Source organism: Leopardus geoffroyi, chromosome C1 (genome assembly GCF_018350155.1).
Source record: "Leopardus geoffroyi isolate Oge1 chromosome C1, O.geoffroyi_Oge1_pat1.0, whole genome shotgun sequence".
NCBI lineage: Eukaryota > Metazoa > Chordata > Mammalia > Carnivora > Felidae > Leopardus > Leopardus geoffroyi.
The window spans coordinates 107,881,444-107,905,831 of NC_059328.1; the positions used below are offsets into that span (position 1 = coordinate 107,881,444).

A 24,388-nucleotide genomic window follows, 5' to 3' on the forward strand; every position below is an offset into this window, starting at 1 on the left:
TTTTAATTTCCTTCAAGAACTTTTCCTCTGCACTCACCACTTGGCTGTTTGGCACTAGAGACTTAGCTTTTGGCCTATCTTGGCTTTCAACACGCCTTACTAAGTTTAGTCATTTTCTAGCTTTTGATTCGTGACTCTTCCTTTCACTTGAACACTTAGGGGCCATTGTAGGATTTTTAATTGGCCTAATTTTAATATTTTTGTGTCTCAGGGAACAGTGAGGTCCAAGGAGAGAGACAGAGGCAGTGGAATGGCTGGTCAGTGGAGCACACACACAAGTCAGAACACATATTTATGATTGTTTGCAATTTTTATATGGACGTGGTTTGTGGTTCCCCAAAACAATTATAATAGTAACATTAAAATCACTGATCACAGATCACCATAACAAATATAATAATAATGAAAAAGTTTAAACTATTGTGAGAATTAACCAAAATGTGACACAGAGACATGAATTGAACAAATGCTATTGGGAAACAGTGGTACCAATAGGTTTTTTCCATGCAGGGTTTCCACAAACTTTCAATTTATAAAAAATACAATATCTGCAAAGCATAGTAAAGCAAAGTGCAATAAAACGAGGTGTGCCTGTGTTTGAAGAACCAAAGAAAGTGTGAAAGGTATCCTACTTTCCTTAACTCAGAGGTGTGGCTGCCTACAGAAATGCCAAGACCCAGGGTCCTGATGCAGCAGAAGGCATCAGGGTGGGGTAGGGTTGCACCATAGCACCATCAACCCACTCATTCTTATGGCTGAGCACTTAAGAAATCCCTTTTTCTTGTCACTGAAACATTGCAGAAGAAAGGGAGCACCTGGGGGGCCAAGGTGCCCTGCTAAGCTCTGTTGCCAGTCAGTCATGTCCTGGGAGCAGTTTTTCCAGAAGTGATGATGGATTTGTGTTGGTCCAATCATTCCCTTGTGATGAGAGTCACAGGCCACTTGTCCTTGCCAGCCCTTGGAGGTCTCACCTGCTGCCTCCACCTTGGGAAGAGGGAACTGTCGGGAGAACATTTAGCTCTTCAGGTCCCTCACACACCTCCTCCTCAGAGGGATATCTGGCCATCACCTCACATACCACATGGGGCCCTGCAGGGCCACTTTACCACAGAAGGCATCAACTCTGGGCACTGAAGCTTTCTGCAGCCACACAGAGTGATGCCCCATTCAGGAACTCAGCATAATAAACTCTGTAGTCACTTCCCTGGCCTTTGGGGACACTCCTGGCAGCAAAGGAGTGCTGAATTGTGCCAAATGAATACTGGCACTCACACACTATGGGTTCTGAAGCCACTTTCTTGACTTCTGTGAGCCTTCATTTACTCAACTGCAGGGTGGGAGTAACAATGATGCCAAAATCACAAGTTATTTTAACGATTAAATGAAACAATTCTGTAACTACTGATCAGGATAAAGGTATTCTCTGATTTATTTGTTTGTTCCATGTGAGACTATCAGACCAGCCAATGTAGTCAGTCAAACTTGGTCATGGTTACAAGATCCACCTTCTAACATTTTCCCAGGCTGCTGCCAGCCCCTTCCTGGACCCCATTCCTGTTGTGCTCTCTCTCCCACAAGTCTGCTCCCACCTCAAGGCAGCCCAGCTTTTCCTCAGGGTGCCAGTATTTTAAGAAACACCTTGTGCAATTAAGATTTAATCAAGCTTTTTCTTTCTAAAAACAAAAACCAAACAAACAAAAAAAAGACAAAATACCTTTGGTGGCTGCCCATATCCTTTAAGATAAAAGTCAAAACTCCTTGACATGGCTTTCAGCCTCCTTCATGATGCCTCACCCCTCCCTCCTCACGTGCACCACACCACACAGTCATCCTTCCTGGCCCTGCAGTGCCCTACACACCCTGCTGTGTTACACTCATGTCTTCTCACATGCCTCTCCCTCTGCCTCAAATTCCTGCCCACACTCTGTTCCTATGACATATTCTGGAAGATTCTAGACCCCACCACACTTTGTATGCACCTCTAGAGTATGTTCCTGTGTGTCACCCGTGGTGCAAACATGCATCAACAATTCTGTCCTCTGGAGGTCAAGGGCTGTGTTTTCTTCATCTTAGTAACCACATCTTCTACCCCATAGTAGTGTTTAGTGCATTAATATATGCCATTCCCCCCAGAAGGGAATTGATTTCATAGTCTGCTTCCAGTGTTCCAGCATCCCAAGCCAACTGACCTGTCCTCCTCAAGGGCCAAGTATAGGCCTCCATTACTCTCTCATGGGCATCCAGTGCAACTCTGCTCCCCACCCACTGGCTTCTGCCCCATCACAAATGAGAATTTATGTGCATCCACACTTTATATTTAACTATATGTGTATGTATCTTATCTGTGGGTAAACACCAGGGTGCTAATTATGGCAACTTTCTCAAAGTTTAAGCATGTAGTTTGTGGCTATGGAACAGAATAAACTAAATTGGCCAACCAAGGCTTGAAACCACAATTCCATATCATTTTGTTAAGACAAATGAAGTGAACTCCCCAGAGATAAGCTTTATCACATTCTGAGAGTAGTAAAGTAGTGATGGTAATAATAATTCTACAGCCCTAATTATCACCAATTAATCCTAGAATAACGCTAACATCGATTGCATGTTTTCTGTATGTTGAGCAGAATACTAAGAAATTTTACATGTACTGATTCAATGTTCACACCTGTACAAAGGATCCACCACTTACGGTTGTGTGACCCTGAGTAATTATATTGCTTCTTTTTGCCTCCCATTTCCTAATGAGTAAAGTGGGGATAGTCATGCAGTCATTACTACCTCATAGTAATTAAATAAATTACTGTATATAAATGCTTAGTAAGCTTCCTCAAAACATGACCCCCTTACCCTCAAAATTCATCTGAACCTGAAGTTATCAGTCTTAACCAGTAGGGTCTATTACTTAGGAGCTGCTAATATGGCTCAGGCTGCCCAAGGGAATAACTAAAACCAACAGGTAGAAGAAAGAGAAAGCAGACTCATAATTTTCTAATAAAGCCTTTAAAATTATAAATGCAGCAATTTTACATCTTCTCTATCTTTGAGAAACTATTCTTCATGTGTAAAAGGAAGCATATATAAAAATACGCGTGGAAGCCTTATTTGCAAGAGTGGAAAATCAAAGCAATCTATATGGCCATCAATTTAGAAATGGCTAAATAGACTGTGGCAGAATACATACTAATACATTACTAAGGAATAGTGACAAGCAACAATGTGACTTTATGCCTCTCTACAGTATGTGCAGGGCACTGATCTAAGTGCTTACATAAATTAATTCATTTAATCCACACATGAACTTAATGGGTATAGGCCCACTGTAATCCCTTAACAAAGGAGGAGACTGAAGCTAAAGGAGGGTCAATAATTTAGATCATGCAAATAACAGATGACGGAGCTGTGATCTGAATCCATGCAGTCTGGCTCCAGAGTGCATCCTCTTCCCCATTCTACTAATCTGTTGAGTGAAAAAACAAAAACAAAAAAAAAAGCAAGGGTCAGACACAAAAAGTATGTGTACACACAAATGTACACACAATGCAATACTACATTGTTCCTAAATATGTGCATAAATTCAAGAGAATGACTTACTAAAAAAATCATAGCAAATTATAACATTGGCTGCCTGTGCAAGGCAACAAGACTTATGAACAAGAATTGGAAATGGTGTCTAGGAGGAATTTTACCCTAATCTAAATTTTACCCTAATCTAATTTTACCCTAATCTTAGCTTTTGAGAAGACAATGTATTTCAGTATTGTAGAATGATTAGAAACTTAATATAAAAATGGCTAGAAGGAACCAGCTACTTCAAGTTAAATGAGTTCCCTAATCCTAAAAGAATTGGTCATCTACAGCTTAGATTGCCACTTTTAAGGAATTCTTTAGAGAGGACCCAAGCATCAGTGAGTGGGATGCAAGGCCACCTACTGGCCCAATCCAGGTGGTTGACACCTTAGGCAAATAAACTTAACATGCTCCAAATTACTCATTATCTTTTATCATCAAACTTCTCACCCTTCTTGTCTGCCCTAGCTCCATGAAACACCTTGCTTATATTCACCAAGATTAAATTCTAATTCCTTTTAATTTCTGTCCATTTTTCTAACTTCTTTACCCACCCTAAGTAACTTTAACTATTCTACAGACTTTTAATCATTCAAAGATGACTATTCATTAACCCCTAAGTCTTCTCTTCCCCATGCTAGTTGTAATAGTGGTGGTGAAAATAAGTAGTGATGGTGATGGTGATGGTGGTGGTGGTAAGGGTGGTAACGGTGAGAATGAATCACAGTGGCAGTAGCAGGGGTAACAGTGGACATAGTGAAGATGGTAACTGATGGTGGTGGTGGTGGCAATGACTGTGGTGTCAGTAGTAAAGAAGATGGTTGAAGTGATGATGCTGATGACAGTGGTAGTCCTGCTAAAGGGAGTAGATGTGATAGTGGTGATGGCAGTGGGAATGGTGGAAGTGGTGACATTGGGGATGACAAAGTTAGTAGAGGCAGCGGAGCTGGTGGAGGTGATGGCAGCAGTGATGATAATGAGCAGAATCAGCAGGAGTAGTAGTGGGGAAGGTGGTAATGATGATGCTATTGAAGCACTTTAATATTGAAACTACTAGCACTAGTATTGAAACAATGCAATATAGGCATGGTGGCAATGGCATTGAAGATGATGGAAATAGATATGTTGAATTCAAACTAGGCACAAAGCAAAAATCACCTCTATATGTAAGGCAGGTTACCTGACTGCTTAGACCCAAGTCCCTCCTGCTTTATTGCTGCCATTTGGCAGGACAAGCAGAGGAGAAGCACATGGACTGAAGTTAGAGCAGCAAAGGGGATGACACTTCCCAGGAGGGGTGGGCTGTAGGATAGCACTTTCTCCTTCCCAGCCATAGCAGTTTTTTCTGCATCTCAGCCTCCACGTCCACTTCATTTAGGGTTTGTCCAGGATGGCAATTTCTGTGTGCATTTGAGAGAAAGAAAAATGGGAATACAGAGTAAGGTAAGCCCACCAAGGGAGGCTTTTCAGGTGTTTCTACCATGGGCTAGACTTGGCCAGACCTGTCAGAGCCTGGCCCTACTAGTTGTCATTTCCTGTGGGGAGAGGTCAACAGGCAGAAGTGTGAGGTCACATTCCAGTGGTGTTGGCAAGGCCCCACCAGCCACACCTGACTCAACACCCGCACAGACATGGAGCCCCGCTGAGGGACACTTGGCCTGTTCTGCCACAAATGGAAAGGTGAGCAATTAATCTCAGGAATCAGAACACAATTTATTTTAAAGGAAAAAAAAAATGCTGTGCCTATAACATCTTGTGCAGAGTAACCACAACAGCCATGGCATCTCTGGAATTCAGTGCATTTCTGAGACTCATTTCAGCAAAGGCAACATGTAAGTTGGACTCAAACCAATTTAATTCCATCCCCATCATCCAAGAGTTTGGCTGAAGCACCTCTATTATCTCAAATTTGATTTCCTGAAGGATTAGGCACACTAGGCAGCAATTACCATCACCTTGTTCTCATCTCTTTTTGTGCTTTCCCCTGAAATTACTGGCTTGCCAAGATCTGACACTTACTGAGCAAGGCTCAGGGTTAAGTGTGGCATCCATATATCCTGTCTGTAGCCAAGTCTTAAGTAGTGATGATAATGATGGTGGTGGTAGTAGCATCAGTGAAGGCTCCAAACATGGACTGGTGACCCATTCACCATGACAAGCTCATCTTCCAATGAAATAGCATCCTTCTAGAGCCCCAAATGCCAATCATCCTTAAAATCTTACTCTTTCCTCTTCTTCCCCTTCTCTTAAAGGTCTGGTTACCTGCTCCCTCGTGGGTACAATCACCTTGGTTATGACATTTCTCCACATCTATAAGACACCACTTCATAACAGACACTGCACTGAGTACTAAAAATTGGATGCTCAGTAAGTTTCAGTTCTACCCTCAATTTCTTAGCCCGGCAAGGAAGATAGACATTAACACATAATGTAAACACAATATGGCAGGTGGTTTTTAAAAATATAATAATAGCGGTGCCTGAGTGGCTCAGTTGGTTGAGCATCTAACTCTTGATTTTAGTTCAGGTCATGATCCCAGGGTCATGAGAACATGTGCCAGGCTCTGTGCTGAGTGTTGAGCCTGTTTGAGATTCTCTCTCTTTCTTTCTCCCTGTCTCTAGGATGGATGGATAGATAGATAGATAGATAGATAGATAGATAGATACATAACTCAGGCCATTTTAGGGGTTCAGAAAGGGGGCACATAACCTAGTGTTGGAAGAGGCTTCTTGGATTGCATAATATCTGGCTTGGCTGAGAACCTCCTTTCTATTCAGCCCAAAGCAAGGTCAACTTAGGGGTCCCAAACCCTAGACATCCCCTGTTGAAGAGAGCCACAATAATGTCCCCCATTCCATTACAGAAGCTAAGTAAGTCGGCTTTAATTCCAGCTTCTAAAGGTCCTGAATTTTCTGGGTTCCTCAGAGGTCTCATCCCAGAGGAGGATTTGTGTGTGTATGTTTTGCCCGTGCCTAGAGCGATGGGTGACAACTACACACCTCTCAGAAAACACTTGCTGATGCTGATGTTGATGTTGACTTGTATCCCATAGGATAGCATAGTCTGAAGAGCATGGGTTCTGGAGTCAAACAGACCTACCCATAATTCTGGCTCAGTTACTTTTCAGCATGTGACCTTGGACAAGTTCTTTATATTCCTCAGACCACATTTTGTCATCTGCAAAATGTGGGTAATAGGAGTACCTGGGCAGCTTAGTCAGTTGAGTGTCAAACTTCAGCTCAGGTCATGATCTCACAGTTCGTGACTTTGAGCCCTGCATTGGGCTCACTGCTGTCAGTGCAGAGCTTGCTTTGGATCTTCTGTCCCCCTCTGTCTCTGCCCCTCCCTTGCTCATGCTCTCTCTCAAAAATGAATAAACATTTAAAAATAAAATATGGGTAATAGTCTCACAGTACGTGGTAAGGTTCAAATGAAGAAACACTAAAATAGTGAACATAGTGCTTTTCACATAGTATGTGCTCAACAAATGGTCATTGTCAACATTGGTAATAATAGTATTAAGTACTGAATGAGTGACTCAGAGAGAAACATGGGAGAAAACTGGACAAAAGGGACAAGGCCAGCCAGAGCCCAAGCCCAACGTTAGCCTTAGGGAAGGCAACACCACTGGAGAAAATCTGCCCTGGAAAGATTTCCCCTGATCACATCTCCACCCTCAGCTCCCCAATGACACCTGACATTTTACCATAAGAGCAACATTCTTCCAAATATAATTCTGACCCTCACAAATCGCGTGCCCCCAGATGGAAAACCTCTTTGAACTAATATCAGATGTGTACACTCTGTTTTAAATGAATTGTACAATCTTTCCTTGAGTTTGACATTTAATCAAACACCTATTATTTTCCAATAGTATTTCCAAATAATAGATCTTGTTTAGTCCTCACAACACCCTCAATACATAGGCAGATAAAGCCTTTTATACCTAGAGATGTAGCCCTAAGAAGGTTAAGTAATGTATATGCGGCCCCACAACCAGTGACTCTGCCCCATGTCTCTGACACCTGTTCTGTCACCAAAGTCTTGCCACAATGCAGAGACATTTCTGAGGATGATCTGGGTATAGAATGGAAGAGTCTGGGGGCTCCAAAGGAAAGAGTACAACTCAGAGGACACACTGCCTGCTTCAGGGTGACTCTGGCCTGCCCCCGAAGGCAGAGCTCTGGGTCAGCTCCTGAGTCTTAGTGTTCCCCAGGTCCATGGTGTTTCAGTAGGACAGAGATGGGCCTGCTCTCATGGTTGGAGCTTCCCCACCCACAGCTGAACCTGAGGTCCAACTTCTACACCAGTCTATATTTCCCAGGAAGATGTTTGGAACCCTCCAAAGGAAAATAGCAGGGCCCGTGTTGTAACTTAGGGTGTCCAAACTCTCAGGAAATTCACATATTTCCTTCACAGTTTTCCCCATATCCATGTCATCCCTGTACTATTAATACTTTTCTCTAGATCAACTCACTGTTTTACTTAGCCAAATTTATTTCAAAGGTATATTACCACGGTATTACTTTATTTTACTTCATCCTACACAATAATATCCATAAAAATTATAAATTTGAAGTGCTTGTTCTAGTACACATTAAAAATAGTGCAAAAGTATAGATAAATATTTCTAGAAATATTTCAAATTTTATTTTATTTATTTATTTAATATTTTTTGTTTGTTTTTGAAAGAGAGAGTGTGAGGCAAGGAGGGGCAGGGGGAGAAGGAGACACAGAAGAAGGCTCCAGGCTCTGAGCTGACAGCAGAGAGCCAAATGTGGGGCTCAAACTCATGAGCCATGAGATCATGATCTGAGCCGAAGTCAGACACTTAACCTACTGAGGCAGGTGCCCCGAGAAAATATTTCAAATATTATAAAACTATAGCCTTTGTAGTCTATTCATGGCATGAAGAGATGAGTAAAGTATTTTGACAGTTTATCAAAGTTAGCAAATGAATGAAAATATTAAAACCATTAGGATCTTTTTGAAGGTCAAAAGTAACATTTGTTTGCCTTTTTTTTTTTTAAGTAAACTCTACCCCTGATGTGGGGCTTAAACTCACAACTCTGATATCTAGAGTCACATGCTCTATTCACTGAGCAAGATGGGCACTCCCAAAGATTCCCCCCCCCCCTTTTTTTAAAGTAACTCACAACCTTGAGATCAAGAATCATGCTCCATGGACTGAGCCAGTGAGGTGCCCCTAAAGTAACATTTTAATAACAGCTTATCTATTCCTTTTGAAAATTATCATCCACTTACATATTTACATGTGTGTAATAAAGGTTTTCTACCTTCATCCACAATCTCAAATGTGAAGAAGTCATTTTCATTTTTTAAAGGGAGAGATAGGGAGGAATATTTTTTTTCTATTCATTCTCAAATACACATAAGTGATTATATTCCCAGATTGTTTCCTAATCTTTCCACCTCAATTAGAAATATTCATTCCGTGATCCAGTGTTGAAACTTGGTTCTTTCATATACTAACCCAATAATTGTAAGGTTGATATTTCTTTGTACTTTTTACTTTAAGGTAAGGTCGAGTGACTGCCCCAAAGTCCAAAACTGTTTAAGGAAATAACTCAGAAATTGAATACATGGTCCAGCACAAATCTTAATATTTTCATATGGGAGGGAGGAAAGTAGTACACAGCTATTACAATAAGAAATGCTTGTGATTCACCAGTGGAAAGCACACCTCACATTATGTAACTCCTTTGTAATCCATATAGGATCTAGCAGTGATTATGAGGAGTAAAATGTCTTCATTAATCATGGAGAGCAATTAAATACCATGAATAATTTAATCAGATATTAATATCAATCTATTTGAAATGAAATCACAGCAAAAAGCCACAAAACTAAAACCTTCAGAAAACTTCTGAAATGATATAATGTCTGATTATTTCCTTCTTTGGGGGCAAATGGGTCTTATAACTTCATGGAGTTGCCAGAATTAGACCAGAGAACCCAAATTTGGGAAGGGAGAGAAAGTCAATATTCTGTTCAGACTCAAACCATAAAGCTTGCAACAATTCTCCTGCCCTTCCTACCTTCTTTTTCTCTCTCTCTTCCTTCCTTCTGTTCTCCACTTCATTCTTTCCTTTTTTCTTTCCCTTCAATAAACACTGACTCAGTGCCTGGTGTATCCATAGGCTCCAAGTTTACTGAGAGCTGCAATGCCACCCCTGCCCTCCAGGAGCAAACAATCTTGTCTGGGAAGTGAAAATAGGACAGAGACCTAATATGTTCCCCACCCAGGCTAAAACACAATGTCCAGGCCACTGACAATTCTAGACATGAGCTGGATTCTACCAGCATCCACTGCATGTTGTGCCAGGCATGTGCTGGACGCTTGGGATGCAAGGAGCCCCCAGTGTGGTGGGAGCAGGATTACTGTGCTGCAGATGAGGTGCTCCCTCAATCAGATGGGGTGTTGGGCAAGGTTTTTTGGAAGAATGATGTCTGATGGAATATTGAAAGGAAAATAGAAGTTAGACAAATCAAGGAAAGGGGGCATTAACAGATGTAGCAAAAGCACAGGAAAAATACAAAGTTATTAAACACAGCCTAGATCAGTGGCAGAGAGGGTCACTGAGTTTGCAGCAAAATGCTTCTACAAGGGAATAGTCAAACATGGGCAGTACTGAACCACAAAAAGCCCTTTGGACTAAGAAATCAGGGCTTCATCCTCATGTGGAGACACTGAAGACTTTTAGCTGAAGCATGACCTTATTGGGCAAATCTACTACCATGGCTAGAGAAACAATGGAAAATGATGTGGGCCAGTTTGACACGTAATACAGTTACTGTGGACACTGAGGGCTGGCTGACAGCAATTCCAGAGCCAACATTCCCAGGAGAGAGGGAACAGGTTCTATGAAGAAGAGTCTGATGTGAGGAAAGATACTGAAGTCTGTGGAAAGGAGACAGAAACACATATACACAGATATATATACACACATCGCACACATATATGTGTACACATAAACATGGACACATGGACATATGGACACACACCCCACACAGACTCAAAGACACATACACATATCACACATGCCTACACACGTGTATAAGCATATAATATGTACACACAAACATGTGTGCACATATATACACAGACAGGTACACACATTATACATGTCCATACACATCATTCATTCACACACGCATCACACATGGACACATACACATCACACGTGTGTACACACATCACACATGCACACCTAGCCACATACACATGAAAGGAAATATGAGAACCAAAGCTCAAATCTGGAGAAACCTATCTACAGTTTTCACTATTTTCCAATCCCAACTCAAAACACCTCTTCCATGAAGGCTTATCCAGCGACTCCTTTTCTCTGCATCCCCTTATCCCATGGGCACTTGGCTACTATTGCCCTAAGTGACTTGTTTTTCAAATGCCCCATTAAACTGCTGACTCTTCCTCTGCCCCTTACTCCTACTCTCCCACACATACACTAAAAGGTTTGCAACAACATGAATGGAGCTAGAGAGTATAATGCTAAGTGAAATAAGTCAGTCAGAGAAAAACAAATACCATATGATGGAATACTCATAGATGGAATTTAAGAAATAAAACAGATGAGCAAAGAGAAAAAAGAGAGAGAGAGAGAGGCAAACAAGAAAACTATAGTTAAGAAACACTCTTAACTATAGAGAACAAAGAGATGGTTCTGAGAGGGGATGGGCAAAATAGGTGATGGGGACTAAGGAGTGCGTCTGTGATGAGCACCGGGTGGAAGCAATCACTGTGTTGCAGACCTAAAACTAATATTTCACTGTAGACTAACTATACTGGAATTAAAAATTTTTTAGAAGGTATTGTTTCTGACTGCACATTCCCAAGGGAATCCTGGCCCTGTGAGGAATAGATGGAGACAAAATGAAAACATCTGATGGAAAATAATGACTCTGTGGAGTTAGAATCAAGGGGAACTGAGGCACTAGGTTCTGCACAAAGAGTCATCGGAGATGAGAACTAAAGGATTGGGGATTGGTTCTCATGCAACTAACCTTTCTCCTCACCTACTATGAAGCCACTCTGTGCACATAAAGGAAGATAAAGATAATTAGCAATCTGTCAGGGAGACAACAAATACCCACTGAAATTCAACAATGAGGTCTTAAGGGTAAAGAGGTTACAGGGCAGGTGGAAGTAAGATAAGGAGCAGGAAAAGCACAGCCACTAAAACTAATGGAGGGCCATGGGGATATGTGCATGATGAAAATGTCACGTGGAAAATCAGCACCCAAAACGGAGAGTTTATATGAAAGGAAGGTATAAGAAGGAAAAAGAGATGAAAGTACTAACCAAGACTTAACATTAATTGTATTTAAATACTGGAATTAAATGTAACTTGTTTTCTCTGCTTTACTTTTCAAGTTATGGTGAGGCTACTTGGTTTTTGTTTTTGTTTTGTTTTTCTTTGTATTTTACAACAGAATGATTTACTAGAAAGTAAGGGGCCAGTTCCACCACAAGGGGATTCACTTCCAGGGAACATTCAGGAGATAAAATAATCCTTCCTCTGAGACCCAAAGTGATCTTTGCTAATCATAGAAGGATCTAAGGCAATAGTAGCCTGCCCACATGTTTCTCTTAATCCCCAGCAATTATATCCACCCTGGGTAATGATACTCTGCAAAGGTTACTCATAGCACAGGCCAACTTTCCTCACCCAACCCTTCTGCTAAATCCCTCCCTTCTCCTCCACAGCAAGCTTGGTGGGGGGAAATGCTCTTGGGGAAGAAAAGTACCCAAAATGCCTCTCACTGGAACAAGGCTAGCACACAGGGAGGTATGAGAGTTTCTAACCTCTTTTCCCAGGGGCCCTTGATTCTTGTCATCCCACCTAGTTTCTTCCCTATTACTACCTCTGATCCTCATTTCTCCTTCCTCTCTGTCCAGAGTGAGGCCCTGGGAAGGAGGGACCAAAAGGAAACTGGACAGAAGTCAGACTGACTGTATGCGTGGAGAAATTGAAGTTAGGGGAGGGGGGGTGGGAAATGTGAGCCCAAGATCACAGGTTTAGAGCACAAGAACTCCCAAGACCCCAATACCTCAGAAGAGAAAAGATTCTAATCCTTAACCTTCAGAACAGACCAGAGACTGGCAAACCTCAGAAGTACCCCCGGGTGCTGCTTCAGGCCCCTCCAGAAAGCTGACCACTGGACCATGGGTGATTAGTATCTCTAGGAAAGCATGATCCAAGGGATATTCTGAAAAAATAAGAAAGGGAGATGATAGGGGAATCAGGCACCTTGAATGAAAGATGGGGGTGGCAGGGGAAAGCAGCTTGCCATGACCAATCTATTTAAAGTAATTTCCATGGAAAACTAAATCAGATTGTATTTTCCCTGGGATATGAGGCTAAAATTCTCATCATCTCCTTGTGAACAAGTACATATGAACAAGTACATATCAAATACTGAGTTAAATGGAGAAATGGAAAATTAGGAGCATCCAATCTTGCCTAGATGCTGCTCCTAGTCCAGGAGAGAAGGCCCTAGGAATCCACACCAGATGTGAAAAATGGTTCCATAGCCCTTCACCTTGGAACTCTCTGAGCATATGAAAGCACCCAATGGAAAAGTCACTAGAGGCACACAAAACAAATTGTGATTATTCTTACATTTCTAAGCAATCAAAAGGTTTCCCATAAATCATCCACCCAATTTGAACAGCTTCAACTATTGAAATAAGGCATAGTTTGAAGAATGAACAAAAATAAGGATAACCAGCAAATGTGATGAAAGAGCTTTCCTGGTCAAAACACAGGCTGGATCCAGATTCTGGTCTTCAGTAGTAAATCCCATTAGCTGTCTTTGAGTCAGAGAGTTCACATCCAAAGCCTGCTGTAGCCCCAGGGAATTCCTGAGAGACGCATGTAAGAGTTAAAATTAGATTTGAGACCAAAATGGAAAGAGCACTTACCTTACCTTGATTTTCAATGACTCCCAGTAAAGGAGAGGTATATTGGTGCTGGTCATCTAAAGCAGCATGCTCCTGAAAGAATTTGGGTTAAAGCTTTAGGCCAAAGAGCCTAGAAGGCTGTGGGTCTGAAATGTTTGTGCTTTTTCCTTCATATTGTTTTGATTTCCAGATTTTATTTGACTTGGGAGTCAGTTAAAGCAACGATGCATTATCTGCCCAAGGATAATCAGTGGATTAACAGTGGACGGGCTGAACCAACATTCTTGGGCCACCAACTACCACCAGGCGCAAAAGTCCTGAGAGGCCTCCTCTGACACAGCCTATCTCGGAGCAGGACAGGGCCCATAACTGCTGTTCACTGCTCCTCCCTGCTTGTAAAGTTTATATGTGAGCCCTCAGGCTATGCAGCAGCTGCCCACCTGTTGGAGGAACTCAGCATCAACAATTTCCTTCCAGGCCCAGAGGCTAGAGCACTCAGACCCAGGAGTTTACCTGAACATGTCAGCTCAATACTTTTACTGTCTTTGTAACTACTTCCTGGTCTCACTGCCAACACCTGGAGCTAATCTTGTCAGGAGAAATCACAAAGCCTCTGCGGAGTCTGCAGTGGGAAAAGCTTAGAATGGGAAGGCCGGAGACCCAGGCTCTAGTCCCGGGCCCGTTGTGTGGCCTTGGGAAATAGTTTGGCTTCTCTGGGCCTTGGGTTGTTCATCTACCTCCAACAATGGTAAAGGTCTATCAGATGACCTCTACCTCCTCTTGGCTCCTACAGTCCACTAATAGAACCGTCCTTGAGCACCTGGGAGCAACCACAAGAGTGAGATCTGTTCCCTGCCTCCTAGAGGGTGTGAACCTGAGCCTGCCTGGGATGTCATCCCCTCATTCTGCCCATATTGATTCAAAAAGAAGAGGCATGTAGTACTTGGAAAGAATGCAAAATTTGGAATCAAAACAACTGAGTCTGAATCCTGGCTTTGCCACTTAAAGGTTGGGGAAATGTAAGCAGTTCCATTAGCCTCTATGGGCTGATTGCTTTATCTGGGAAATGAGGATGACATCACTGAGCACCCTTGTGAAGAATAGACAAGACCCATATGCAGCAGCAGTCCATAAACACCAGAGTCTGTCCACACCAGAAGTGTCTAAGCCAAGCAAGTGCAGTCCCTGGGCACACTGCTCATCTTGCATGCATCTACAAGCTATTCAGGAATGCTGGAACAACTCTGCTGTGGGCCTCCTTCTCCATGCAGGGATGAGCTCCAGAAGCACCCAAAAGAGAGTCATTCAAAAGTCAACACGTCAAAATAAAGCTCCAGGATGCTATAAACTCTCTTTGAATCTTAGGATGCAAAATAAGGAATAATGGGGACCCAGCTGTCAAGGACAGTTATAAGTTGAAAAAAGGAGACAAGGCTACTGGATGTGTCATTAGCAGGCTGTAACTGGTACAGTAGTTCCTTAAGGGATTGGAAAGGGACAGTGGCAAAGAAAATGGAACCAGTGGGTGGATGGACCTAGGGAAGCTTCCTGGAGAAGGAATTCTAGCAGCCATGAACCACTAGAGAGCTGTCCTTCTCCCAGTTCTCTAACAAAGACAACCACCTCTTCAAACTGCTGACCCAGGAACATTGGAGAGAGGATGAATATGTACCCTGGAGCAGTGGGGGGCGGGGGGGGGGTAGGGGGGGGCGGCTGTTCTGAAGCTCTGAGGCACCTCCTGGGCAGGACTAGAAGAGGAAGCTTTCACAGTGAATGTAAACAATGTTACGTTTAGGGCTTCCAAGCTCTATGCCTGCCCTGCCAATGCTCCTGAGCCCTTGCCCTGTGTCTTTTTTTATTCTTTACAAACCACCTGTTGCCCTTTAACCCTCAGTTAGGTAGGTTGTCAGCACTCAATCATGAGGATGCATGTGTGTAGCTTTAGACACATAAAGACTGTAATGAGTAGGCTTCTATCAGGCTGGGGGGTCCCCATATTCAAGAGCTGTGATCTCCCTTCAGACTGAGGATTGCCTGGGATAAGGACCATGCCCCCCCCACCACCACCACCACCACCAGAGCTGTTAGTCAACAGGCATTAAGAATTCCTTTCAGGGGCACCTGGGTGGCTCAGTCGGTTAAGCTTTTGACTTCAGCTCATGTCATGATCTCACAGTTGGTGAGTTTGAGCGCTGCATCGGTCCCTATGCTAACAGCTCAGAGCCTGCTTCTGATTCTGTGTCTCCTACTCTCTCTGCCCCTCCCACACTCACGTTCTGTCTCTCAAAAATAAATAAATCTTTAAAAAAATTTTTTAATTAAAAATAAAAGAATTCCTTTCATTTCCACCAAGATTCAGTGAGCAGCTATTAATTCCTAGCACCACACTGAGCACTGAAGCATTTGCTTTCTGGTCCATCCCCTCTAAGGATACAGGTAAAGGCAAGAACAAAGATGTGATCTGTGAGGCTGCAGAACTCAGGTGTGCTAGCACACATTCAAGGTAAGTATATAAGGGTTATAAATCTTAAAAATATGACATATGAAGTCAAAAAACTTCAAATACCCAAGTGTAATAATTCTACAAACTTCCATCATTTCCTCACTGATTTGATGAAATGTGATCATCAATTGCTGTCCACACAGTATCTCATTACTTCTGGTCTAGAGGGATAAAATGGAGAAGCAAGCTCATATGTTCACCTCAGGCAAGGTTAACTTAGAGCCTACAAGATCTAGCATTGCTGTCAATACCATGTTGCATCAGCCACTTCTACATGTTAGCAAAGTAGAATGTACTAGTTAGAAAGGTTTTCTTACTAAATGCTACCTAGAATACCAAAGGCAGGCATGGAATATCCCTCTCCAAAATCCACCAAGGAGATCCGTGCACAGCTTTGACAAGGTTTCTGACTCTATTAATGTTCAGTGTAGTACCCAGTACACTGTGTTGGCTGGATTAATGCATAAAGCTCTAGAATCTCAAATCTTATATATAGAAAGAAAGAAAATATCATATCTTTACATACTCCAACTGACATGGGCAATTTGAAGATTATTAGCTTTATGGGATTACCTGCACTTGAGGCTTCCAAACTTGAGAATTTCATATAGTAACATTTCCCTCTCTTCTGTGATAGCCAATTTTTATAGTTTGACAAGTAAGGACTTGAAACAAACTACAACCTCCTGGAGTTTCCATCACTTTTAAACAAAATGATATTTTTAACACACACAAATGTAGGAAGGCCATGATTTCAAAATAAAAGACTTTTCTTCTCAAGAATACACTACTGAGGGGCACCTGGGTGGCTCAGTCAGTTAAGTGTCCAGCTTCGACTTAGGTCATGATCTCACAGTTCGTGTGTTCGAGCTCCACGTTGGGCTCTGTTCTGACAGCTCAGAGCCCGGTGCCTGCTTCGGATTCTGTGTCTCCCTCTCTCTCTGCTCTTGCCCCACTCATGCTGTCTCAAAAGTAAATAAACATGGGGGCGCCTGGGTGGCGCAGTCGGTTAAGCGTCCGACTTCAGCCAGGTCACGATCTCGCGGTCCGTGAGTTCGAGCCCCGCGTCGGGCTCTGGGCTGATGGCTCAGAGCCTGGAGCCTGCTTCCGATTCTGTGTCTCCCTCTCTCTCTGCCCCTCCCCCGTTCATGCTCTGTCTCTCTCTGTCTCAAAAAAAAATAAATAAAAACATTAAAAAAAAAATTTTAAAAAAGTAAATAAACATGGAAAGAAAAAAAAAAGAGTACACTGCTGATATCCTTTTACTTACATTTTCCTCCAGACTAGAGAACACACAGTAATGGGCCAACATGGGCCCACAGATCAGTGCTGGAATTGTACATGGTCTACACCCTCTCTCTTTCTCCAGTGCTTCCCAACTAAATAAAACCAACCTTTGTTATACCCATGGTAGTCATCTAGTTGGGGCTTATTTCCCTTCAAAATCTCACTGGTGCCTCAGCTTCAAGTTGAGAAACATGCTTTCTCCAATAGGTCCTGGCTTCTGCCTTCTGGCTAGTCTCTTAGGAGAGCATCTGGGTTTGCCTGGGTTCATGCCTTTCAAACTAAAACTAGAGCCACGGGTTTCTGAAGGCCACAGTCTAATCAGGACCACTTGATCATTAAAACTCCACCATAATTAACAGTCAATTTATTATTGGAGCTGTCATTTCAACACACAGATGGGTGGAACAAAGTTCAAATGCCATAATTTAGACAATAACAATTGAGTTCCAGTGATGAAAGAAGGGGGGGAGCATGCCATTCATACATAGAGGTGATGCTACTGATCCAGGGTCAATGGGGAATTTTTTAGTTATTTTCCCACTAAGAACTTGCCTCAAGTTACCCATGGACTCCCTTCTGGCCTTGGTGTCCAAGGGTAGGCCACGCTGGAGGTAAGACTGTGCTGTAATAGGAGAAAACAATAAAAACAAAAGCATCACCTTCTGCACTTTATATAACTATTCCTGCTTCCTGAGTCTATGGAACAGGTATTATTCTTATTTGATAGACAAGGTCACTGAGCATCAGAAACCTACTTATTCAATAGTCAACAAATAACTGCTAAGTGCCTCCTATGTCAGACACTGGGTAAGGTGCTGTGACTTTGTTCAAGGTGACACAGCTGACAAGTACCATAGGGAGCACCCAAACCCAGTCACTTAACCTCAAGTCCCCTCCATTCCACGGCTGCCTCATAGGCTGAGGTCACTGTTGCCACTTAAGACCTCAGGATGTCAGGGCCAAAGGCCATGGTGGGAAGGACCACATGGTCCTTCCTTGCTCCTCTGCAAGGAAAGTGAGGAATAAAATCTGCAGAAATAAATAAATGTAGATACCCATGTTCCATTAGTAATAGCCCTGTCTATGGTGTAGACTCTTGGGCCAACTCTTGGGCCAGTTATAGCCCTGTCTATGGTGTAGACTCTTGGGCCAACTAAGAGTCTGAGACCTAGTCCTCAAGCACGGACCTCTGTTCACAGCATGAACCCTTTGTCATAGGTTGTGGAAACAATGACTGCCATCCACTCTAGCCAGCCATCCCTGCTGCCACACAGTTGCATCAGAGAAGGGGCCAGTCACACACTATCTCAAGAATGCCAAAATCTTCATGAATGGGCCACCCTGTGCCTGTAATCAACAGACAGGTGGGGTGACAGCCATGGGTCACATAACTGAGGCCAAACATGAGAGGCTGGCCCAGATCAATAGATGAGTCAGGGCTCAGAGTATAAAACCTTGGGCGCTCCAGTGCTCCTAACATAAGCCAGCATCTCCTCTCCTCACTCAGCTCCTGGTGCTTCAAGTAAGTGTGAGTTCTCCTGACTCTCATCTTCCCAGCTAGTCTTCCCCAGGCCTGTGCAGGCTAGGTGGACTAGGGGACAGATTGGCAAGACCTCTGACCCCTTTGGAAACTATAGGACCTCTGACTTTCCAACTGCATTCATGTTTAGAGGGAATTCAGGCAGGAAGGCAGTGGGGGCTGAGCTGTTGCTGTGTGGATTTGTGTCTCTGATCTTCTGGCCAGAATAGGAACTCCACAAAGACAAGACTCTATCTCTATGGCACCCCTCTAGGAGCAGGCAAGTGATGGGCACAGAGTTCCATCTATCTCTATGGCACCCTTCTAGGAGCAGGCCAGTGATGGGCACAGAGGGACATTCTGCAGACTGCTCCTATGATTGGGCAGGATGGACCTTATGCACTGGTCAGGAGAATAGGCTGAGTCTTAGTTCCAGAGAGTAAGGGAGAACAAGGAGAGTAATGCAGACAATGCTGCAGATGGTGGATATTTGGGGAACCTCAGGAACCCAGTGCCAGTTTTTCAGAGATGTTCTGAGAGAGAAATGGCATGAGATGCCATGGCACAACTTCCTACTATTAATGGCCCCCCTCAACCAAGCTTGGCTGTAAGCAAAGCCTACATCTTCTGGTCAGAGATTCTGATGCAAAGGACCACTGGGTCCTTTCCCCTGTGTACAGACAGGACCAGACCAGGGGGAGACTGCTTTTTCTGATAACTAGCTTCCAGATCATGGCTAGGCTCAGTGGGACAGACCAAGAGTTTGAACTAAGAGCTTTTGCAGAGAAGGGGGGGGGGGGGGGGGCAACAGCCCTCTGACATTCGGACAAACCTCCCTCTGTTTTGTCAGGGATAGGTAAAATCCTCCACCCTAGGTGGAGGTTTGTGGAAATTTCTATTTGCATTCAGAGAATCCGTGTTGGGATTGGAGGAGGCATGAGTGATGAAGTGCTCGAACTGTCTCATTTTTTAGGAAGTGAGGATAGAGGTGGGACTGTGGGTCATTTGCTCCCAAATCACTCAGATGCCAAAGGCAGAGCTGGGAAAGAGAAATGCGAGCAGTACCTGGGCTATTTACTGCTTGGTAAAGACTTTCTGAGGGGGAAACGACTAATCCCAGGAGTCCCATATGAGAGTGCTTCCCGGTCTAAACAGAGGGCATCAAGCCCAGCCTGGCCGTGCTGCCCTGGAGGATGATGGGCGTTTCCACGGCTGTCCCTGCCTCTTCCATGCGCTTGCGGTTGGTCCAGTGATGCTCCCTGCTCTTTCTAGGCTTCTCTCTCTCCTTAAACAAGATGTCTCACCAGAAAAAGCAGCCCACCCCCATGCCCCCAGTGGGCTGCGGGAAGACCTCCGGCGGGGGCGGCGGGGGCGGCGGAGGCGGCGGAGGCTCCAGCTGCGGAGGCTACTCAGGAGGCGGCGGAGGCTCCAGCTGCGGGGGCTACTCCGGCGGCGGCGGAGGCTCCAGCTGCGGAGGCTACTCAGGCGGCGGCGGCGGCGGCGGCGGTTCCAGCGGGAGTGTGAAATACTCTGGGGGTGGTGGCAGCTGCGGGGGCGGCGGAGGCTCCAGCTGCGGAGGCTCCAGCTGCGGAGGCTACTCCGGGGGCGGCGGAGGCTCCAGCTGCGGAGGCTACTCAGGCGGCGGCGGTTCCAGCGGGAGTGTGAAATACTCCGGGGGTGGTGGCAGCTGTGGGGGCGGCGGAGGCTCCAGCTGCGGAGGCTACTCCGGGGGCGGCGGAGGCTCCAGCTGCGGAGGTGGAGGCTCCAGCTGCGGGGGTTACTCCGGGGGCGGGGGAGGCTCCAGCTGCGGGGGCTACTCCGGGGGCGGCGGAGGCTCCGGGCAGCAGGTTCAGTGCCAGAGTTATGGAAGCATCTCTAGCGGCGGCTGCGGCGGGGGCTCCTCCGGCTGCGGAAGCGGCGGGGGCTCCTCCGGCTGCGGGGACGGCGGGGGCTCCTCCGGCTGCGGGGGCGGCGGGGGCTCCTCCGGCTGCGGGGGAGCTGGCTACTTCTCGTCGCAGCAGACCACCCAGACCTCCTGCATGCCGCAGCAGAGCTACGGAGGGGGGTCTTCCTGCGCTGGGGGCGGCGGCTCCTCTGGAGGCGGCGGCTCCTCTGGAGGCGGCGGCAGCTGCTTCTCCAGTGGTGGGGGGTCGTCCTGCGGTGGGGGCGGCGGCTCCTCCGGGGGCGGCGGCGGCTGCTTCTCCAGTGGTGGGGGGTCGTCCTGCGGTGGAGGCGGCAGCTCTGGTGGGGGCTCCGGAGGTGGCAAGGGCGTCCCGATCTGCCACCAGACCCAGCAGAAGCAGGCGCCTACTTGGCCAAGCAAATAAGGCCAGTTGGACGCCGCGGAGACTGAGGAGCTGGAGCCGTTTTCCGTGGGCGCCTATGGGCTCAGCGCTCTCTTGATATTGCCGAAGTTCCCAAATGCTTCGTGTGTTACACCCAGACGAAGCCTTAGAGTTCTGGGGCTGCTTCTTGTTCTACAGGTTTTCCTCTTTGGTTTCTGTACAACTACCTCCCAACCCCAGTGCCTCCTCAGTCAATAAATTTGCAATTCATGAGAATTTCTGGGTTTTAGTCACCTTTGAATCTTCCAAGTCACATTTCATTCATTTCCTTTCCTCCGTTCACTCATCCGTCCATATATACATTCTTTCAACAAATACACTTATTTTGTTGGGGGAAGGGGGTCAGCAGAGGAGGGAGGAATGACTGGCAACCAGAAGCAAAGATGTGAGCTCTCTGTTTTATGGCTTAAGATGGTGAGGTGATCCTCAAACACAAAGATTCTGCGGACAGATTTCCATGAACATCCCCTAGTGGGTTGGATTGCCACTCTGGGTCTTCTTCTTGAGCTCAATGCTTTTTAAAGACAGGTCTGCCCTGGGGAGATGCTGTCTCTCATAGTCCAGAACTTGCTCTGCAAGGTCTGAAGGAAGGGTGGCTTCACATGAGGAGCACTAGCGTATGCTACCCAGACTCACAGGAGAAAGAATAATTGTACATATGTGACTCTCTACAGCGTGTGAGATGTTTACTAGGTACCTGTAGGGAGAGGAGGAAGTACAGGAGCTGTTTCCTGATCTCTTAAAGACGCTTCACCTAACTTAGGAACATACAGCATAAGTGTATGCAAAAAACATACCAGTACCAGAGAGGTCATGGGGAAACACAGGAAACATACCAATTAGCAAGGAAAAAGCTCTAATTGCTCTGTTAATTGCGTAGGTCTCAAAAGAGATATAGAGTATCAGTCTGGCCAGGAACTCTCCACGCCCCATTTCATATCTTGATTCTACTACCTCTAGGTAAATGTTAACTTATTGATTTGCCTGAAGCAAAACACCTGCTACACCAAAAATCCAAAGTACTCTCCTTACCCAGTCATTGCCGGAGACAAAAAGACAAATTATCCCTCCCCAGTTCTTCTGTTTAGAGAGACAAAGCAGATAACAGCTTTAAAGACCCAATAGTCCAACCACTGCATATTATATATACATATACATATGTATATTTTTTAAATAAAAGTAAGACATTTAGTTCTGTATCAGATGGAGTCGATGCACTTCTCTTTATTGCTCCAGTTAAATGTAACTAAAATATCTGGGCATAATATATTTAAAAAAACATAAGGACAGTCTAAAAGGTGGAGAGAAGAAGGCAGAGTAGCTAGGGTCCTCAGAACTTGAGGACTGACACTGTCTGTGGTAAGTTTCCTGGGTTTCCTTTTTGCTTCCTATTATCTTAGATTGGGCACTGCAAAGTCTGCAACCAAGAAATGCCAACAGGTGCAGACAAATACCTCCCACCATATCCAAAGGACCAAGAAACATGACCTAGAGAGGCAGAAATCTTTTATGATAATATCCACCCTACTATAACTAACCACCCTGGAAAAAAAGAACGAGAAGATTGGACTTCTCCTTTCCAGTGGTAAGGAGATAACACCCCCTATGCACACACTTCCTTCACTGGTGTAGTATTAGCAGAGACCTGCTGTAATATAAGATTTGAATAAGATCCAGGGTCTCAAAACATAATGCCTGGAATGTCTAGCACACAATAAAAAATTACTTACCATACCAAGAACCAGGAAAATCTCAACTTGAATGAGAAAAGACACAATACCAACACTGAAATGAAACAGATTTGGGACTTTAAAGATATTATAAAAATGCTTCCACAAGAATTTACAAACACACTTGAAATAAATAGAAAGTCTTGGCAAAGAAATGGAAACTATAAAGAAGAATTAAGCGAAGATTTATAATAAACAACTGTAGAATTAAATTTTAGAATTGAAAAATATAAAATTCACTGGATGTGTTCAGTAGCAGAATGGAAATCACAGAGTAAAGAATCAGTGAACTCGAAAATAGGTCAATAGAAATTATCCAGTCTCAATGACAGAGAGAAAATAGGCTGAAAGAAAGAAGAAGAAGAAGAAGAGAGCTTCAAAAGCCTGTGGGACAACACAAGATTACATGAAAGCAGGTAGAGAAAAATGACACATCATCTACAGGGAAACTATGGTTTAAATGACAGTAGATTATTCATCAGAAACCAGGAAGGAAGGAAGGAAGGAAGGAAAGAAGGAAGGAGAGAAGGAAGGAAGGAAGGGAGGGAGGAAGGGAGAAAAGAAGGAAGAAAGGAAGGAAGGAAGGAAGAAACCATGAAGGCCAGAAAGAAGTGGCACATTTTTCAAGTGCTGAAAGAAAAAATTGGCAACACCAAATTCTATATGCAGTGAAAATATTCTTCAGGAATAAAGGTGAGATATAGTCTCAGATGAAACAAAACAAAACAAACCAAAGATTGTTTCCAGCAGACTTACTCTCAAAGAATGGCTAATAGAAGTTCTTCTAACAAAAAGGAAATGATCAAAGAAGGCACCTTAAAATACCAGGAATGAAGAACAATGCAAAGTATAAAATTATGAGTAAATTTAGGACAGTATCTTTCTTCTCTTGAGTTTTTAAAAATAATATTGAGAGTTGTACCAATAACCAAAACATTGATGTAGTTCTCAATGTATGTAGAAGAAATATTTAAGATAATATAATTGGGGAATTTAAGTAAAGGACCAAAATGGAGATAAGGTCTACCTTTCAAAATGTCAATAGCAATAGTCTGTGATAAGTTATGTTGTATACATAATGTAATATCCACAGTAGCCACTAAAATAAAAAACTATACAAAGAGATACAGTCAAAAATATCATCATAGGTAAATCAAAATCAAATTCTAAAAAAAAAAAGAAAAGTAAAATTTTATGGTAGTATAGCATACATTTTCAGATGGTCTCTAACTTACAATGGTTTGACTTAAAATTTTTTGATTTTACAATGGTGTGAAAGCAATACTCACTCAGGAGAAACCATACTTCAAATTTTGAATTTTGTTATTTTCCAGGGCAGCTCCCGGTCAGCCACACAGTCATGAAAGTAAACAAATAATACACTTACAACCTTTCTGTACCCATACAACCTTTCCATTTCCCACTTTCAGTACAGTACTGAATACATTACATGAGACATGCAAACCTTTATTATAAAATAGGTTTTGCATT

The 24,388-nt window shown here is 43.9% G+C and overlaps 1 protein-coding gene and 1 long non-coding RNA gene across 7 annotated transcripts; one reads left to right on the forward strand and one right to left on the reverse strand.

Moving 5' to 3' along the window:
• Window positions 1-505: 505 nt before the first annotated feature.
• LOC123598739 lies at window positions 506-24,388 on the reverse strand. The gene is made up of 3 exons (XR_006712763.1): window positions 24,187-24,388; window positions 4,751-4,970; window positions 506-3,460 (listed from the first exon to the last, which is right to left on the reverse strand). It is a non-coding gene; the product is annotated as an uncharacterized LOC123598739 (long non-coding RNA).
• Window positions 17,705-21,383, forward strand: LORICRIN (loricrin cornified envelope precursor protein). 6 transcript variants are annotated; one of them, XM_045479313.1, is made up of 3 exons: window positions 17,715-18,825; window positions 20,095-20,301; window positions 20,365-21,383. In XM_045479313.1, the coding sequence occupies exons 2-3, from the start codon at window positions 20,118-20,120 to the stop codon at window positions 21,147-21,149; spliced, it is 969 nt and encodes a 322-aa protein (XP_045335269.1). In that variant the 5' UTR covers window positions 17,715-18,825; window positions 20,095-20,117; the 3' UTR covers window positions 21,150-21,383. The 6 variants fall into 6 exon arrangements, with proteins under 6 accessions (XP_045335267.1, XP_045335269.1, XP_045335271.1 ...); XM_045479315.1 differs by having other exon boundaries at window positions 17,717-18,825; window positions 20,095-20,298; window positions 20,401-21,383; XM_045479314.1 differs by having other exon boundaries at window positions 17,731-18,825; window positions 20,095-20,451; window positions 20,527-21,383.

Bases quoted from the DNA above. Each gene is read 5' to 3' on its own strand.
- LORICRIN (XM_045479311.1), top strand. From the start codon at position 20,118: ATGTCTCACCAGAAAAAGCAGCCCACCCCCATGCCCCCAGTGGGCTGC.